The 20609-nt window shown below is 37.3% G+C and overlaps 1 protein-coding gene across 5 annotated transcripts in view; it reads left to right on the top strand.

The window, feature by feature from the left end:
• The window catches only part of MARCHF1 (membrane associated ring-CH-type finger 1), a 221702-nt gene that overhangs the window by 90488 nt on the left and 110605 nt on the right, over window positions 1-20609 (top strand). Inside the window, exons 1-2 of one of the 5 annotated variants that reach the window (XM_030946798.1) lie at window positions 5814-5906; window positions 6162-6370. The exons of 3 other annotated variants lie outside the window; for them this stretch is intronic. In XM_030946798.1, coding sequence (XP_030802658.1) covers window positions 6272-6370 — 99 coding nt within the window. In that variant the 5' untranslated portion in view covers window positions 5814-5906; window positions 6162-6271. Of the gene's footprint in view, window positions 1-5813; window positions 5907-6161; window positions 6371-20609 lie in introns of those variants that run through there. One more of the 5 variants, XM_030946795.1, reaches the window with a different exon arrangement.

Here is a 20609-nt window from a genome sequence, read left to right on the forward strand (position 1 = left end):
GAGCTGTTTAAATACATTTTTTGTGTATGTCCTTTAGAAGTGGGAAATAATATTTTGTGTGGCAGTGTCTTTATTTACTTTTTACTCAGAAGAGGCAAATGGGCAGCACCATTTAAATTTTGTGTGCTGGTGGAAATGAGCAGCTAGGCAGCATGGCATGCAGATTACTTCCACTACTACAAATGCAGGAACCTAATTTTATGTATTATAAATACGTATTTCAATATATATTATTATGAAACGATACTGCCTTTACATTGCCAAAGGTCAGCAACATTTGTAAGCAGAGGGGTGCCTGAAAGTTCATTGTGAAGGTAGATGTTCCTCACACCTGAACTACAGAGGTAATAGGACCTCCTAGTACATGTGGGCATTCACACAAATTTGGTATTGCAAATTAGAATAAGCATAATAGAAGTCCTGTCTGTGTAGTGAGTAGCTAAATGTCACTGTGGTATAAATAATTTCTTCAGTGGAAATTTTAACAATTTTGTGTAAATTGGTTAAATACACAGTCTGCCCATTCTGCCTACAAGTTGGTAATTTACTTTTTCTGATTGTTTTTATAAGCTTTAGTTACATTTAAACAAAAATTCTAAATGAGCTGTTCAAGTTACTGGCAGTTTTTAGAACTTTATAAGTCTTCCCTTGTTCCCTATTTCATGGGGACACTTTAGTGTGATGAGGGAATAGTATGCTTGGTTTAATTTAAATAAAGTAAGCTTAATGCAAACACTACACTGAAGGTATCCGTGAAGGTCTTTGTGTTTGGCAGTGAAAATCAGTTGGTTTTAATTCTCTTTGCTTGGAGATAACAGAGATAATTGGTTTTAATAGCTGGGGGCAACATTTTATCTGATTTATCACCATTCTGTCATTTCAGATCTCACTTTCATCAATCTAAGTTTTGGCTGGGTAAACTTTTATTTGAAGTACCAGTCATATTTTAATTCAGTCTCAGCTATTACTTTATGATTTTAAACTTGCTTTTTGACTTGTATTTTTCCATGACCTTGGATTTTCAGATGTTCTAGAAACGTTCCAAGATTTTCTACTTAAGTTATATCTCTGCACAGAATATACAAGTGGGAAATAGATTCCTCTGTGTTTGACTTCTGTTAGTCTCTCAGTGGAGGGGACGATTACCTGTGCTTAGTGATGCTGTTGATGAAATGATGTGTAATAATGTACAATATCCTGTGAATGGCAACGTAGGAAAAATATCCAAAGATATTAGTTTGAAATTTTCAGTTGTTTGCCTCCTTAATACCTTTAATACACCTCTATTGCTCTAATGCACCATATTACATTACGTGGTACTTCTCAGCAGTTCAGTCAATTGCAAAGCTGAAGGAGGCAAGGAAAAAAGCTGCCAAAACGTCCCTAAGGATCTAGTAACATGATGGCTGCACTCCAGTCTGTACCAACTTCGTGGGGCATTTAAAAGGCAATTTCTAATATGATATCTCACAGCCATTCATTCTTATTTGTGAAGAATACAAATTCTATTCAAGTTTTTAAAATAACTTTTAAATTTTGCTTCTGCTAAGGACTTACTTGAACATGAGTTCTGCTGTCAACTTGCATTCCTGATGCTCCTCCATTTGAAGCCAGCCCAAAGTGCAGAACAGTATTTAGTACATACTCATTCAGATAGCAGAGAACAACAGGTTTTCCCATTCCCATCTGGAATCTGCTGCTTTGGAATATTTGTGCTTGGCCAAAGATGTCTTTGATGTGTGCTCTAATTCCATGGCTAACTTTGTGCTCCTGTAGGCTTAAGGCTTGGGAGAAAATCTAAAGGAATTTTTTCACTTATCTGAAAACTTTATTTGTTTCTAGTGTCAGCTTCAGGATGCTGTGGAAGCCCAAGGGATTGGTTTACAACAGTCCTGTTTGGTCTGCATTAGACTACTGCTTGTTGCACTTTTAATTTAGGTGTTAGAAACTTCTGCTGGATAAAGTGACTGTAGTCATGCCAGTTGATTACCTGCTAGTATCCATCTGCTTCCACAGCTGCTGTAGAGTTTGGACTTTTGTCTCTGTTCCTAAGTTGTCATTACAAGAGGAGCCATCCTTGTTGGTAAAGGGAGCATACAATGCGCAGTGTTAGTAACTCTTCTGCTTAATTTTTGGGGAAGGTGTAAGTAATTCCTAAATCTCAGGACTAGAGACTCTATTTCTATACCTTTTTATATATTGTGTATTTGTAGCCAATGTGTCTTTTTGACAAATAATGTGGAGTCTATACAACCAACTTGTGTTTTGTGTCCCCAATGATTTTTTTTTAAACTTCAATATAGCTTTTTGCTGAAAGATCATATAAAAGCTGCAGTACATCTTATCTGAAGATTATTTAGTGTGAGTAAAAAAGAGCTAGAATTACCTGTTTCTGATAGTGTTATTTATGCAGGTAAACTTACGGGTTTTTTTTCAATTCAAGAGTCTTGTACAAATTTTTCTGTAAGTGATGGCAGGGCTATTATATATAAGCAGCCAGTGAGCTTCTGGTACACTAGTACATTGTTTCCTTGCAATTGTGTTACAAAAGAATTGTATTGCTGTCTTTCAGTCTCTCATTGGCACTTGGCATCACCATGGCTGAACCATTAAACATAGCTGATCAGATTGTCTTCATAGTTCAAAGCGGTGGTCTTGTGTAAATGGGGGTGCTCAGAAGATGATGTGCTCCTTATTAAATTAAAGTAAAAACATTGTGTGTGTGTATGTAGGGTTATAATTCTGATCCCTTTTTGCTGTTAGATTGTTATGGAAGTGGCTCTAGGGATGTTTTGTGCAGGGAATGTATGGGCCCTGAGTACCAAGGGAAATGTTTTGGGCGACTGTAAATAAAGATTTGGATTCCTTGGCTTATCTGAGTTGGGATTAGTAGGGTTTTGAGCAGTAAGCAAGAGGAGGGAGGGGTGGTACTTCTCTTTTCTGTAGTTACTTGCTTCAAGACCTGTGAATTATATTAATGTAAATTGATTACTAATGCACACCCAACACATACTCCTTTTCTCTGCCAATGTCATTTTCACCTGCTCCAGGTGAGCAGTTCTCTTTTGTTATTGTTGCCCTCCTGAGATTGAAACCCTGTCATGCTGCTTTGCGCAGCAGCTTCATACTTCACTGAGCAGCTGTCACACTGTCCTTCAGGTGAGGCATGGCTCTGAAATTGCGACTCTTTGCGTGGTACATTTGCCAATATTACTGTTCTTTAAATAGGACACCACAGCCTGCTCACCATGGAGGATGAGTGGGAGTAAATACATTTTCTAAGAAGGGTTGTGTGTGTATATATAAAATTACTTTGTTTATAACTTAGGGACTCTGGGAGCTAAAAACACATTGTACATTGAAATCAATAGTTTTTTTTAAGATGTGCTCTGGTGTTCTGAGATCATAGGTGTATTAGCACCTGTGCGAAAGTTTTATGTTTTATAATTCTGTCATAGTATACTTGAAAAAATAAAGATGGAAAACCAAATTCTAATGAAAAATTATCTCAGCCCCACCTCTGCCACTGACTTTTACAATATGCATCTGGATATGTTCTGTATTTTCTAACAGCTTCCTTACCACGGAACAGTGGTGATATCTGTATTTCTGGATATAGCAGCATGAGGCTTGGTTGTTCTGCCACTTGTTGTAGCACTTAGGCTGAGAAGAGCCACATTCAGCAGATGTGCAGGGAAGGCAATTGCACATGAATTTGAAGTCTCCACATGGTGAAGAAATGCAATTAGTGAAATAGTTAAGCAGAATGCAAGCATGGAGCTACCTAATGTTAAAATTCAGCCCTTGTTTGGAACTAGGGGGTTTTGTTATATACCTATTGATGTCATAGGTTCACTGTGGGAGAAGAAAGGGGCCATGGATCATTTTAGGAAGAACTAAGTACATCACGCCCTGTAAGGTCTTTATTCTGGCTAAAACAGATGGGATTAAAGAGATTACTGGTTAACCCAGAAATCTCTGATTTAAATCTCAAGTTCATATGATTTCAAATGTAGAATTATTGGCAGAGTATCAAAAGGCAAGTTGACTTTTTAAAGCTTTACCAGACATGAAAGCACATTTACAGGAAGGTTCCATTTTAATACACAAACCCTCTACTTTTCTATCAATATTTTTATCCAAGAGTGAGTGATTATCATGACAAAGCAGAGTCAGGTTTAGGAGTTCTTAATCTGGTTGTGCCTCAGAGGAAGGAGAAGAGTTTTTCTGTGGCTATAAAACATTCTGTTGAACTAAAAAGGAATTTCCTTTACGTTATCATCAGGTTTAAGATTAAAGTTAAACTTTACTAGCCTGATATATAACATTTCTTGTCTTTGAATATTTCTGAAATAAATTTTTGATTTACCAGTGTCTTGGTAGAGCTGGAGCTTGTCTTTTTTTCCCTTTATTTATATTCCAAATCTCCCTGTGCACATTGTGAGTTGTTTGTACTTACATTCAAACTGATTTTGGAATATTGGAAATTAAAAATGGAATTATCATGTGAAATATAGCTAAAAATGTGTAAAAGGAACTGTGTAACCGGCAATAGACTTAATTTTCTTCTTTGTAAATCTGTTCCGTGGCTATAGAAATATAGAATATATATATGTTATAAAGATGTGCACATATACTCAATTCTTGCAGCATCTCTAAACTCCTAGCACAGATTATGTTTCTTTGTTAGTGTATTGATAAACCCTTCTCTTACAGCCAGTCAATATACCTTAGTTTAAATCAGTGATGTAAAACCAGGATGGCAACCTGAACCAGATCTCAATTTATCTCAGGCTAGTCCCTTGTAAGCTCTATTAACTCAGACTGAGAAATAGTAACTAAAGTAGTGGAGTAGTGAATCAACAGTATTTTAAATCCTCCCCACTGGCTTTGTAAGAGAATCCAGGCTGTTTATAATGCTATTATTTCTTGTCAGAATTCTAAGTGCTGTTCTGTACAGCTGGAAATAAAGATGATGTATTTCAGGGCTTAGGTAATATTTTTTTCTTTAATTTACAGCATATTAAAACATTGTTGGTGCCTGGTGGGGGATTTTTTTTTCTTTTATTCCTGCATTATTTATACAGAATAATTTATACAGCTAAGAACTTGGCTTCTGATCTAATAATTTCTTTACTATTTTTAATCAAAACCAGTTTTGCTAGCATTCCTAATACTTATGAAGAATAATAATTTTTTTTAGAGAAGTAGAAACAACAGGAGTTTCCTTTCTTCATATCCATTTTTGTAATACAACACCTGGGACTTCCTTGTGTTGTTTCGCATTTAAAGGGGAGGGGAAATTCTGAAACAGTTTTCCTGAGTGTTTTGCTCCACAGTGACTGAAAGCAGTGAAGCTGTTGGGAGGGAGAAGCTCACATAAGTGACATTCTTGGGGTATGTGTGACTACTGTAAAGGCACGTGTGTGTCTGCCTCTGCTCATCCTGCTGAGCCGGCTTCTGGGCAAGTCTCAGGAAAAGAGGAGCACAGCAAAGGGTTAACTTTTTACTATCAACCTCAGAAAGGCACATTTGCAATCCCTCCCAGTCTTGTCTTCCTTTTTACACCTCGCTTGCTCACCGCTACTCCTCACTTCAAGGCAGATCCCTTGACCTAAGCAGATTATTGTAGACGCATGAAGGACACAGCAAGCTCTCCTGTGCTTTTAAAGGAGGAGATTTTGCCTCCAAAATAGGACACTAAGCTTTTCAGCCTTCTGCTGCTGCACCTAGCGGGCACGAGGCAGTGTCTGGGGGTGCTCAGTGGGCTCTTGTGGAATCGGATGGGAGACAAAAGCAGAAGTGGCAGCTGCTGCAAATGTGGGAGCCGGTGCCGTTAGCGGGAAGCGATTGCTAATCAGGGCCTGTGAGACCTGGGTTTCCTTGGTTTCCATGACAGTTATTAGGTAACACAGAAATTGAATTGTCTCCCACAGTGCTCTTGGGGGATAGTGCTATGGCGGGGTGCTCCAGGGACACAGACTTGCAGCAACTTATCACTCTAAGCATGTGAAACTCCCTGGATTGTTGTACCTTACTTCTTTGTTTGCTGTGTCTCGCCTGTGTTTGCAATTTGCTCTGCTTTGTTGATTTTTTTTTCTTTTGATGGAGGACCCTGGCTTCACCGTTTCTCAAATAATTATTTTCCCCTTTTTATTTAGAGCTGAGCTTGGCAAAGAGAGGATATGAACAATTATACAGGTGGGATACTCGGGGGGAGTGAAGATATAAGGCATCCAAACAGGTACTGGCAACCTGCAGCTCTGTAAGAATGCCACTCCAGCAGATTTCTGTAGTGCCAGCGCGGGAGACTGCCAACAATGGGAGAAGTTCAGTGGGCACAAACAAAGAGAAGAGCAAGGAGGTGGAGGTAAGAGGAAGGTTTCAGTTTGCTGGGACAGAGTGATGTGCCTGTGGTAGGCAGTGGGTTTGGATGTGGGATGCAGGATGCGGCATGGCTGGAGCACTGCAGAGCGCTCAGGGGTGCAGCTGTTGCACATTGCAGGGGATGCTGTGAGAGCAGCACCTCAGCCTTACAGGGATAGGGAGCCTGCTTCAAAAGTCAGATAAATAACTGAAGGAAGTTACAAACTGTGTCAGGCAGTTTTAAGGTTTTCATTTAAATGAGCGCAGCCTGCTCGTACCGTACTAAAGCCTGTCTTTCTAATGTGAGTGTCCTATAGGCATAAGTTTAGTCTTTTTACTATTTAAAAGGCAGCAGTGGTTTGTTTTTATCTCTTGACTTTCTTTGATTCATAAACATACAAAAGTGTTGTTTCATCAGTAAAAATTGTATCCTGTTATCTCCCAGTTAAAAAGAAACCATAGGTTCATACTACATTAATGGTTAGTACAAAAAGAAATACAGAAAATCTGTGCAATTTTAATGGTGTTTTTACCTGTAGGAATCTCTTTTGCTGTGTGCAAGACCAAAAAAAAAAAAAGCATTCCTTACAAACCCAAAACATAAGTAGTCTGTTGATAGATATAGCAGTGAATGTATGTAACACAGACATCTGCTTTTTACAGACATGTTTCTTGTCTCTGTGCTTTTCCTTTCCTCTTGCTGTATGGAAACCAAGGAACTATTGGGAAAACAAACACGATGTCTTTTAAGTATTGTCTGAGAGACTGTGACAAACTGTGTCCCTGAAAGAAGTCTTTCTGCTGGTGGATTGTGTGACATAGTTTTCCAGAAATTGTGAAGTTCAACAGATGGTTGATATTCGTAAAATGTCTGTGTGACTGGAAAAGTATTGTTTGGAGGTTTTTTGCTATGACAAGTTCCCTGAAAATGATTATTCGGTTTTTTGTTTGAGCACTTTGATCTAAGTAGCATCCTTCCCTGGAAGTAGTCTCCAGTTGTTAAATGGTAGCACAGTCATAAGAGTCATAATATTTTGGGATTTCTGTCCTGCAATGGAAAATTTTTGTTTGGTTTTATTCTTCTCTTAATTGGTTAAAGGTGAAGGTTCAGGTGAAAACCATTCTTTGTATTAAGGCTCAAGGTGTGAAAAGCAAAAATATATCATGTTACCCTGGCTTAAATTGTCCTCTGGCATTCTTGTTTTAATTTGATCATTAGAGTTAACTGAAGAATATGTGCAATATTCACACAGGAGTCAGGTAAATATGAGACTTAGAGGGAAGGGGGAATTGTGGAGATTCTGAGTTGTGAGAATCATCTCATGCACTTTTCTGTTTTGGGTTTTTTTTTTTTTTCCCTGTGAGAGCTGGGCTGGGTCATTTCAGAAAGACTCCAGTGTCTCAGGAAGCAGTTTCTTCTTGAATGTTGTGGAAGTTATGTATCAGAAAAGAGCAAAAGGACATGTATAACTAAGTTCATTAAAGTTCTCTTCTAAACTTAATATAAAAAGTACCAAACACCAACCCTACAAAACTCCAAACCAAACTTAAAGTGCATGGTACTCACTGCAATGTATTTGCTAAACTGCTCTCTGCTGATCAGAGCCTAATCATTCTGCTCAAACTTCTGCTTATCCTATAAGGCTTATGGCTGGAATTCATACAGTGTAAAAACTCCCGAGTGCTATTGTTGGAGATAGTAGCCCAAGCACTGAAGACTGCTTTCTCCATAATATGTACTTATGTAAATTATGATGAGGTTCAGAATTGTTTTGTGAATGTAATTTGTGAGTAGTGAACCAGCTTTTTTATTGTCTAGACAGAGATTGCTCAGGCTTATGTAGATGGTGGTCTACCCCTGCATGGTATGATTCTCACAAAAGGAAACTCCCCTAGCTGGTCCTCAGTGTTTGTGTTGGTGAGGTCTTCTGGGTTCATGGAATTCTGATATTGTTTCTGCAAGTACCTGCTTCCTCTGCCTTTCCATTAGCAGGCTTTTGGAGGTGGGAGCTACGTAAAGTAGTTAAATGGGCTTCTAGCTGAGAGCATCAAGCTGGTTCAGGAAGACATGGAAAAAAGAAATGTCTAAAAGGTCTTCCAGTTACTAGGGTTAACTACTGTTAGGATTGTGTGCCAAATCCTGTTATTGCTGAAGAATTTTATGTTATGTTCATACAACAGCATTAAAATTTATGAAGAAGAATTAGTCTTCTGTCTAATTGCAGAGCTGGATGCAGTTTCCAAGTTCATGGTGAATTCGTAAATCTGCCTTAGTCATACACAACTGAGGTTCTTAATGATGAAACTCATTCTATAATGCTTTTCTGTGATTGTTGGATGCTCATACACATACTTTATCTGAAGGTTTTCATATGTGTCTGCACACACTTACGGATGATTGCCTAACACTGGTCCATCATTAAGGATGTTGAGTGCAGTATCACTTCAGAGCCCCAAGTGCCCATAGTGGACCTCTGGCCAATATTGGGAGTAGAGGTGTGATAACAATGCCTACAGGAAGTGTTTACAGGCAGTCTTTCTCTGCAGTGTCCTTTGTGGGAGTAAAAACTTTAGTGCAGGCCATTCCTGCAATCCTTTAGTGATTTGCCTCAATAATTAGCAGAAGTTGTAGCTAATAATGGAATTTACATCAAATTTAGGTACAGAGCCTCTTCGAATGTAGCCTAAAGATGAAGTAGGTTTTTTCCATAATGAAGCAGTGAAGATGCTTAGATGTTGAATAACCTGTTGCAGCAGCTGTACACTACATTTCCATACACAGGTATAATCTTCTGCTAGTTTCTTTCTCTGATTTTAGGAAAGCTTACCAGTCATTAATGCCACTGGCTTTGCCCCAGACATTTGAATGTACAAACTGTCTTTCTTACTCCTTTAGTAATGCAGTTGGGAAAGTTTGTTGCAGAAATGAAGACTAAAGTGCATTCACAACATGATGTGGGCTTTTTTGTTTGTTTGTTTTGTTTTATGAAATAGTTAATTCAGCTTTCTTTGATATTTGAGAAATATCTTAAGTTTATAGTGAAGTGTGGAATTGGGTTTCTGTGACAGAGAAAAACCCTTGGGTGTCTGTTTTCAGAAGAGTTTACTAATAGAAGAACTGTTGTTCAAAGTGAATTAAGTCAGTAACCTAAAGACCAAATAATGTCATCAGGACTGCAAAATTAGTTTTTTTAATACATAAGCTTAGGACCAATGTCATGGTAACATATGACCCCCATTTTATATGTATATAATATTTCAACAGTTACTTTGAAATTCTGATTGATTTTCTCTGCTGTAATAGAGAAGGTAAAGAAATGTATATGATTCCTAAAGAACATGATTGAGGAAATGCCTTCTCTGGCTCATAATTTTATTATTTAGTTGTGAATATACACTGTGAAGTTCATAAAGTAACCTCAGTTTACATTGGCTTTTGTACAGGCATGAATTATTCTAAAGTGAGTTAAGTACAGAAAGAAAATTTCATCCAGTGAGAAAATTGGAAAGGCCAAGTGAGTGAAAACACTCACACTAACAAAGAGTTTGCAAGGGTCATTGGATGAACTGCCATGACTACTGTGGAAAGCCAGACTTGAATGTTGTACACTTAGAAGGGTAGGAGCAAGTTTGTAAAAGTCAAAAATTCAAAAATTGTATGGTAGAGAAGACATTTCTTGATGCCAAACTAAATCTGTAGATACTGCACCTCTTTAGCCTGAGCAGTTTTCAATAGATGGTACTGAAAATTTATGTCTTACCTGAAAGTGAAAATTTCAGACTAGAAAATAACCTTAATGAAGAAAGCAGTGGCAGCTGTCAGTCAGTCTTGATTCGATTACTTTCAAGACTTTGATTTAAATAAAAGAACCCCAACCAAATAACCTTTGTAATATGGTTTTGGACACATTCATATGCTAGTATAACTTGCATGTTATAGAGATGAGTCTTACTCTGTTGCCTCAAAACCAAAACCAATTTCCTAAAAAAGTTACAAAGTTTGATAGTCTGTAGTTAACAAGTAACAAATTAGCCATTAGCCATTGTTGATTTATTTTTATTTTGATTCTTTGCTCATTTAACTGGTAAATGGTTTTCTTCTTATGACCACTGTGTTTCTCTGATCTTAATATTCTGGCAGAGGTGATGATGGCTATTAGTTTCCTTCACAGAAGTTCACAGAATGCAATAAATTGCAGGGAGGAATCCTCACTCCGCTATCTGTTGTACTTTTGCATGAAATTTAGTTTTGCACCCTGCACAGTTCTGTGCTGTGAAAGAAACTTGGGACCTCCCTGTTCTTCAGCAGAGTTTTCATGTTCTGCCTTCTCAGAAGCAATAAGACAGAATGAAATCTGTTACTTTGGAGGCTTTAAATGCTACCTGGGAAATACTTGGCATTAATGAAGGAGTATAGTAAATTGAATTTGAACTTGGTTTTTCTGTACAGTTTATACCTTAAAGTAAAAAAAAAAAATATGTTGCTCGAAGTTATGTATGGTCATTTATTGTGTAGAGCATGCATTTTTTGGTAAGGAGATCTTCAAGTCAGAATTGAGACTGAAACCTAAGGGGTCTTGTGATTGGCACTTCTGAGTAACTGCTAATGTTTATTTTAAGCACCAGGCTAGAGTAACTGCTAATGTTTGCCTTGAAGCTTGTAAGTAGTTTAGGAGAAATTGACAGGTTTTTTAAAGGAGGAAGCAGTAGCTAAATGTTATTGATGGGAATTAATTGTTTTACATTTATGTGTGTTATCTCACTTATTACGTACTTAATTTTAAATAGATGTAATGATAGATGAAATATTTTTAAAGACTTAGACTTCCTTACATGCTACAAAGAAAGTGCTTTACGTTTCTGTTAAATGATTTTCATGGCAGCTGTGAAGTACATACAGCGATATTTGATACTTGAAACACATCTGTAAGGAAAAAGGGTAAGAGGCTTTACATATTGATGTTGTTATATTGCCTTACAGCCTTAAATCAAGGAATGTATTGGGTTTTGTTGTGGGTTTTTTGTCTGGTTGTTTTGTTTTTGGGGTTGTGTCTGTGTGTGTTTTGTTTGGGTTTGGTTTGGTTTTTGCTTTTACATAGGGAGGCACAATGTTTAGTGTAGTTAAATTTGTTGGTTGCTTTGGTCACTTTATCAAAGGTTGAGAATAGTGCAACTACTAATAATGTGACAATTTCAATTATACCAGTGCTAATAAAATAGTTTAAGGCATATAATGCAAGGAATAAAAGTCTTAGAATTGCAGGATATTGGTGAAATAATTCATAAACCAGATAGATGGTTTTGGTTTTGTGGCTGATTATTTCACATTCTAAAAATTTCTTAGGTGTAACTTAACAGATAAATAGAGATGGTCATTCATTACCTAAAATACGCTGGGATCTTTTTTCTGCGGGAAGGGTAGGATGTTTCTTTTCAATGACAGCTGCCTGGGAAGAGTCATGTAATTACAGTCTTTAGGAGGTATGATTTTTTACTCAGCAAGAGATGTGGGGGTGGGAGAATGGGGAGGGGAAGCTCTAGCATATGAATCAGATTACTGATGTGTTCTGACATGTATTACTTTCTCTTTGTAGTTTTTCTTAATGTAAAACTCATGTTGAACATGATGTCATACACAATTTATGACAAAATTGCTAATACTGTTTATCTCAATATTATGTGGTATTTCTTCTTTTCTTGACATGACCATTGTTTGGACTTCAGTGCTATGTTCACATGGAAATCCAACTGCATCTGCAGTTGAAGACACTTCCTAGTGAAATTCTGTGGTTTTGTGGTGATAGGTTGCTCCTGTGATCAATGGTTGAAGTGCTCCCAAAATACACCCATAAATCAGTGTGTAGCATGCTTAGTTATCTTTAGGATGCTTTATAAAATTAAGTTCTTTTTCAGTAAGTTTTCTGGTCCCTGTTTGGGAACTGTTACTCTTTTGGTCTGCCTTGTGGTGCTTATGACAAGCAATTTCAGGACTGTGAAAGAAATGGGAAATGTTAACATGCTGGGTTTGTTACAATAATTTTGAGACATTGTTTCTTTTTTATATTTATGTGAATAAAAAATGTTACTATGCTACCAGTAAGAAAATAAGTGATTCCTTGCTGTGCTTTTATTAGCATGCTTTGGGATAATGCAATTCTTTATAGGCTGCTTTTCCTGATAAGATTATACAAAGGCTACTGGCTGCATGGTAACTTTTTTTTTGATCAGGCTTGTTATGAAAAGTCCATTAAAGCATATTTCTCCAATTTGCTGTGTATTGACTAAGCATCCAATACTAGTATTGATTTAAAAATTGATCTTTTCACTGATAAAGGATTTGAAGCTCAAGATTCCATATCAGAGTAGCCTTCTGCCTCTTTATGTTTGTAGCCAGTGCTTACAATCTGCTGGCACATGTCTTTTGTTGCTGCTGAAGTCTGACTACAACTCTCATGAAGTAAGCTTTTATAATTCCTTTTATCTCTGGAATTCCCAGTTCAAATAAATTGAATTGGGCTTGTGTGTGTAGTTCCCCCCTCCCCCCAGTCTAAAATGTCCCTGAGTATAAAATATTAGGCTTCAGATTTCATTTAATTTGGATTTATCTCTAAAGTTAATCTGAGGTTTTACAGAGAAAGGGTTTCCATATTAAAATTAATTGTAGAATTTTCCTGCTAAATGGTGTTTTTAAAAAATAAATGCAGAACCCCAACAATCCAAAACCATGAACACGAAAGTTTTCCATCTTTATTGATGGTTGTTTTGTCTTCAGCTGTAAGCTTCTATACTTTAGTTTAATGATATGGGTCCCAAATTCTATCGAAGCAGTGTCTGTAATTGAGACAGTTTGCAGAATGTGTTGTAGTGTCTAAACCTGGTAGCTGAATAGAGTACCAGGAACTGGATACAGTTCAGGAAGCTGAAAACCAGATTATTTTCTCTAGGTACCTTTCACACACAGAACGGTTCTGTGAACTGTTTGCCCTGGTGGAGATGCTTTTCTTCTGGGGGGTTGGCATGTTACAAATAAAGGTCAAGTACAAGTTAGTGAAGGCAGAAGTTTGTTGTCAGCAGAGTCTGTGTCCCAAGACTCATTGTATTTTTGAATCTAGTCAGCATTTTAAAAAATAGCTTCCATGGTCACATATACCCCAGCATATTTTGTTCTGTTTAAAGATGACTCTCAGGCATTGAAATCTGGTTGTTGGCAACTATTTGATTAGTTGAGAAACAATATAACAGAGGCTCAAATTGCTTGAATATACTGCTAGCATTGCAAAACTGATGCTAGCCTGATACCTTCCTCCAGTTTCATCTGAATCTAGCTATCTGAACAAGAAATTTTAAAATCCTGTGCATTCAGGCATATAGAATTCTATAAAATTATTACTAGTAATACTAAAATCATTATTATTGACACTAATATTTAGTTCTTCTTCATAACCATGAACAAAATAATGCTGAGTTTGGTATGATTTTTTTTCTAAGGCAGAGAACACTTGCCCAATTTGAGGGTCTTTCTCAAAGACACTGCGAATGTTCATCAATCTTACCATGAAAGGGAAAGATTATTTTCTGTCTAGTGGAGATGCTTTCACCTCATATCACCAGCTCTGGAAGCTTTCTGGCTTCATAGAAATGTCATAAGCATATTAGAAATACAATTCTAGTTTCTGCAGTGTGCACATATGTAAACCACTCAAATTGCATGAGGCTTGTTGATTCTTGTCCTTTAAAATGTGGTGGTTATTGCAGATACGCTGAATTCTGTACTTAGGGATGAATTGTTCCACAACAACAGAGATCACCCAGGGTCTGTCACAGCCCCTGGCCTTCCCTCTATTGCAAAGGTGTTTCTTGTGTCGAGAAACAATTTTCATAAAATACACACTTCTCTTAGCTCCTATTTATATGTACGTCTGAAACTTTATGATTTTGAGGTTTTCTTCTTTGTCTTTTTTTCCCTCTTTTGTTTTGTTTTTTTTTTTTTTCAACAAAAAGGCAAGACTGGATAGTATAATTTGACAGTGTAACCTTGCTTTTAATGGGAATACAAACATCAGCTGTTTTATATTTCAGGGTGGAATAATTTGCCTTTAATAAGAAGATGGAGGATGGCTCTCAGCCTACTTTGAAGTATCAGTAGATCTTTCAACTCTTCTCCTGGACTTTGAATATGTGAGATTCAGGACTTCATTTCTGTATCAGTGCTGCCTTTTAAAATTGTGGCAGCAGGAGCAGTATGTGTAGACAGTGGAAGCGTTTCCTTGTTCAGATTATGTTTCTTAGGATTATCCATGTTGTGGAATGAAAATTTTCAGTAGTTAGCATGCCTATACCTTCATTTATCTCAGTTATTAGCCAAGTGTGTCCAGCTATGCAGTCATAGGATTATGTGAATATAGGAGGTTGAATTATTTTAGTGTCAATAATAAGAAAACTGTCTCCTGGAGCAATTAGGTGTTTGTCTTAACCCCCTGACATGTGATCCTAAGGAAACCCTTTTAGTTTACTCACTAGATATATTTGAAATTACAGCTGTATTTTACAGTACCATCATGCTGAAAAAGTTCAAAGTAGTTATGGAGATATCTTATTGATTTTAAGGAAATACTTGTCTTATTAGAGAGATTTGTTGTCTTGTGGCAGCCCAAATAGAAAACCCCCACACTGTCATTTCTCTTAAAATAATCATGCTTGCAGATGCTTCAAGGGAGCCTTTTCCATCCTGTACTCTACCATTACTGCAGTAGCCTGTTGCAATGGCTTTGTTGTCTTGAGAGGGATAAAGATGTAGCAAACACTTCGCCCTCTTAGTACTCCCTGTGCTTCTGGGCAAGAAATCAGGAACCTTAATTTCAGTATTGGATATAAACGTCAAGTATTCAGTGCAAGAACAAAATGAAGTGAGGGTAAGAGTCAGACAGCAATGCCATGTTAATATTTCTAAGTTTTAGCTATTCCTTCCCTTTACTTCAGACATTCTTTCTTTGAGAGGGAAAGAAAATCCTTCTGATCACTTGACTTTTCCAGTGGTAGGCAAGACATTAACACAGGGCAAATGATTAGTTGGTCAAACCCTGTGAAAATAGGTGAAATTTCACCTGTTTTGGTGAAATACATGTTTGCTTTTTGGCAGTGAACCCTGCAGTGCTGGTGAGTAGGCAGCAGGATGTCTGAGTATGCTGTATCACATGCTGGGTGCAGCTAGCATGCTGTGGTTTGGCAGCGTACATGGCCCAGAGAGGAGTCAGTTTGCTAACTGTGAACACTGTGTGCATGGAATGATACTGAATCTGCAATTTTCTGAGCACTTCCAGACTTCTGCTCTGAATACAAGAGCTCAGACACAGGTGGGAATGTGAATTGGTTTTCCTGAGCTGTCTGACAGTGCTGTCTCACTGTTACAGATGGGCAGTGACAGGAATGCCTGTTAAGACCCTCTAATGCTGCTGCAGTCTCCTCCAATGAGGAAAGGAGGTCACAGCATGCACAGAGCAGTGCTGCTGTGAGCTCAGCCTATCCACATGCTGTGCCTGAAATCTGTTTCAAGTCTCATTAGTGAGGAATGGCCGCTGTAGCCCCTGTCTGCAGGTAGTGTGCAGACCCTGAGCCACTGAATGCTGGTTTGCTGACGGTCCTCTTCACAGGATCCATGGGCAACCATTTAATGCATGAAAATAGTGTTATTTTTGATGGAAGTTTCTCTGCTGTATTTCTTCCTTTATCATCTATGAATGCTGTTCTTTGGCAATTTGATGGACTACATTTGATGGACACCTTGCAGTGCTCTGACTTCGGTTCTAATTCCAGATGTAATTTTCTGTGCTTTCATTTTTCTCTTCTAAAGTAAGTGTGGCACTGCTCCTTCTGCTTTCACAGAACATTATGAAATCCCCCAGTGAAGTCCATTTTCTCAGGGATGTGGATGTGTTGTGTTGTTTCCTGTGGGCGGATCCTGTAGGTAAAAAGTTTCCATGGAAACAATAAACCGTAACACTTTTACTGTTCCCACATAATCATGGAAGTTCTGTGCATACGGTACAGTTTGGATCAACCTATTTCTTATGTGGAGACTCCATGTTTTTTGCCATTTTAAGCTTTGTTTAAAAAACAAACGTTAGTCACTTATCTCTTGTGCATGTCTTGAGTGTGGTTGAGAATTTGGACTACTTGTTTCACTATCCATTTAAAATTTCTGAATATTAACACACAAGCACAAAAATCATAAATTATAAAAAATTGCAAGACTAATAGTAGATAAAGTTGAGAAGGTTAAAAGGTGATACCAAATATGCAAGGAGTTAAAAAGAAACACCTTTTAAAAAGATGGTGGGCTGAAATATCATCATTCAGAATTGCCTTCTTCAAAACATTTCAAATGCAAGGAAAAGCCAAACCATTCAGAAGACATTTTGCGTATTTTCACAGATTGTGGTATCAAACTTTTTCTCTGCAATCTTAAATGCAAGGCAATGGCTTGTCAGAGAGATTGGGCATTCTTGCTTAATAATACAACTCTAAGAATGCATTGCTCTTTTTTTACTTCCAGAGGTGTCATGGTTTCTTCATCTGCCACCAGCTAACCTGGACAGAAGATTTTGAGTTCATTTAAGATCTTAATATAGAACTCTCTACTTTTGAATTGTTGCTGTCCAGTTGTTTTAGGAGAAATATGACAGAATCAGTTTTCTCTCTGAAGCTAATGTAACCTTTATTGTCAAACAGCTAAGCTTAAACAAATAGATAATGGCATGACTGGGAACAGCTGCTCTGCTGCCACACTTCAATGCTGCCGTAACACAAGTGACCAACCTGCTCTTTAAAACTTTGAGGTATCACTTTTGTGTCTATTCTAAAAAAGGTAAACCTGCAGCATTTTGCTAAACACAATTTATCGTGAATTAGGGAAAAATTTAAACATCTGATGATTGAGTTGTTGATTCATATAATGTTTTTTGCTCAAATGATTACCCCAATTAATATAGATGTCTCTGTGTGGTAACATAACGTACAGATAGGATGAGTGCAGGTGAAGTGTGTCTGACTGATGTTAAACTAAGCTCTTCAATGTGACATCTGCTTTGTTGTTGTTTGTTTTTTTGCTTTGGAAACTCTACATTAAGACTTGATACTCTCTGATGTGTAGAAGCATATTCTGTTTGCCATTCACTTTCTGGCAGAATAGTGTTTGGCACTGAGTGGAATCAGAAGGGGAGAATGTTAAAGGTACAAATGCTGTACCTCTGCTACTAGTGGGCTATTACTTTGTTCAAAATAGAACAAATAAATAATGTACTTGATAGTAATAGATACTATCAAGTAATAGTCAAAGTAGACTAAGCCTTGAAATCAAAAAATTTGACTGCAAAATACGTTTTATGTCTTCTTGCATTACTGATAATGAAAATAATAATGTAATATTATGTGTCACATAAGTTTGTGGCATGGTAAGCCATAATAGCATGTCTGAGTTCTCACATCTGCAGTGCAAATAACTGTTCCTAATTTTATGCTACTTCTGTTTAATGAGAGAAGAACGAAATGATATTTCTTTGGTCTTTACTCTGCCTGAATTGCTGCTAAAATATTTAATGGTGAACTACCACTTCAGATGTAATTTGTAGAAGCAGATTCACTTACTGTCCTTCCCATGATGAAGAAGAAACCAACTTTTATCACTATTCATCTGTATGTTTTCTTTCATTATTTGCTTTACATGTTGGTCTATGTGCTGGAGTCTTCAGTTGTTAATTGTGCTGTCTTTTATGGTCTAAGTTGGCTGCTGAAGCTATGTTCAATATATTATCTCAATAATTAGCCATTTTTTAAACAAAGATTTTTTTGGGGTTGTGTGGTGTTTGGAGGTTTTTGTTTGTATGTTTTGGTTGGTTTGGTTTTAGTTTTTTTTCTTTTTCACATGATGGGCTTTGGCTGTTTTGCATCATTGGTAGCTTTACTTTATCTAATGGGCTTGTTTATTTCTGCTTATTGAGTACTGTATGTAGGAGTCAGTTTAAAAATTGGCTCTATAAGGAATGGTAAATCTGTTCTATGCCAGTGTATAGATTGTTTTTCTGTCTCTTCCAGCAATTTATAGGGTGTTGTTTTTCATGGCAGTTCCAAAGAGGGTTTTATTGCCTCATGCAGCTACCTATGATATAATTTCTCTAAAATTGTAACAAATGGAGGCCATCAGATATGGGCTGAAAGCACTGTTAAGATAATCACGAAAAGTATTTACTTGTGATTGACAGAGAATCAAGTTTTGAAAAACTTGAATCTTGGGCAAAGACTTGCCCAAATTTACTCCTTTTTTGATGAAAAGGACTGGTTTTGAAAAAGGTGGAGGAAGGGTGGCAGTTTCAGGGTAAAGAACACCTCTATTTTATGCACAAAGCAATGGGGAACCTTTAGCAGGTGTCCTCATAAAGTCAGTTACATTTGGTATGATGTTAGGGCCACCAAAAATCAAGTTATAAAACATTAGCCTTCACTTCTGCACCCGAAAATACATGTCTGAATAGCAATTATTTGTCATGCATGTAAAATTGTGGATATAAAAACAGCAGAGCGTGTCACTAGGAAAATCAATTCTAAACACTTTGCACACTGAGTAGATGCTCCATAAAATTTATCTACACAAAAGGAAATAAATACATGGGCTGTAAAGACCTGTGCAGCACAAATACCAACTGTAATTTTGTGGATTTTTTTTTCTGTGTAAGAACCACAGGTTTAAAGGAAAAAAGCTATCAAAAAATCCCCGCTTCTCTGAGCTGAGCAGCTGGTAGAAGGTGCCTCTTGACAAAGCTAGCCACACTGATCCTGTTATTACTATGAATTTGTACAATTTTCATGACTGCTGGAGAGCAGCAGTCTGCAACTGGAAGATGCCAGGTGTATGTGCCTGCAAGTCTGACTTCTGTGTGCAGGAGTCTGGCATGCCTCAGAGGATATAATAGTTCTCTGACATAATTACTTTTCCCCAGTGTAAAGGGCATCTGAAGCTGTTTCTGTAATTGCATTTGAACTTTTTTGGGGGTTTGTTTTAACAGGGAACTTTATTGAAGAAAGACTGAAATTATGCATAAAAGAAGAAGTGATAACTCATTAAATAATTAAAGATAGATTGAAAACTCCCATTTCAAACAGAAAAAAATATTGAAGCTCGTGATCAAGCATTTATAATATCTGTGTTATTTTTACCTAGTGTATGTGGAATTGATGAGTGGGAAATTGTTTGCAAATATTCCTGAACATCAATAATTAATCTTTGTGCATTCTCCTTAAGTATTGTTCATGACTGCATAAAGTCAATACCTCTTTTCCTATATGACTTTTAGAAATGAAGCCTAGTTATGCATATTGTCTTCTTAGCTTTCAAATTTTGGAGTAGTTGTTAAATGCAGAGTTGTATTACAGCATGAGGTGTTTGCAGAATTTTCAGTTAATACTAAATACCACCTAATAAGTGTCAGATATGTTTTAATTTGCACAATTTTAAATACAAAACATATTCTTTTAATAAATTAAAACATACTGTAATATTTGATGATCCAGTAGTTCCCACCTCTCAGTAATATATTTAAAATGTGGTGATGGCAAAATCTATTTAACCTGAGTGATTTTTGAAGTACATGTTATTGCATTTTGAGGTCCCCCAGAGTGCAAATTCAGCTGTTATTTGTTAGTGGTATTATTGTGGATTTAAAGTAAGAAAGTTCTACACATAAAATAGAAGCTTGTAGAGGGAAAAAAAGAGTGTTTTCCCAGGGGAATATAGGTTGGCAAGAACAAGAGTGTGGCACGGCATAGAAGTATTTGGTAAAAAAAGTAGACTAAATTGCAAACGAGAATGGTGGAGTGGTTGACAGCAGTTTCTGTTTAAGATTTGTTTTCTGTGAAATTGGCAGGTGCTGTAAGGACACACACCCTGACCAGGTCTCCTGCCCCTCTGACCCAGCTGAGTGGCACCAGAGGTTGGGGGCAGAGGGCAGTTGCTCCAAAGGGCCCATGTGCTCAGTTCTAGCTTGCAGCTGGCTTTTTTGAGTGGCCAGCTGTTCCACATCAGACTCAGCCTTCTGCATGGTTTGTGGCACCCATACAGGGCTTCTCATTGACAGGCACCTTTCTCCATTTTTTATTGGTTCCTGATGTGGGTGCTTTCGTTAAGATGCCAATTGTTCCATTGTTGTATGGCCCCAACTAATCTCTTTGAGTTTTTCCTGTGCATCTGAGGG

Source organism: Camarhynchus parvulus, chromosome 4 (genome assembly GCF_901933205.1).
Source record: "Camarhynchus parvulus chromosome 4, STF_HiC, whole genome shotgun sequence".
Lineage (NCBI taxonomy): Eukaryota > Metazoa > Chordata > Aves > Passeriformes > Thraupidae > Camarhynchus > Camarhynchus parvulus.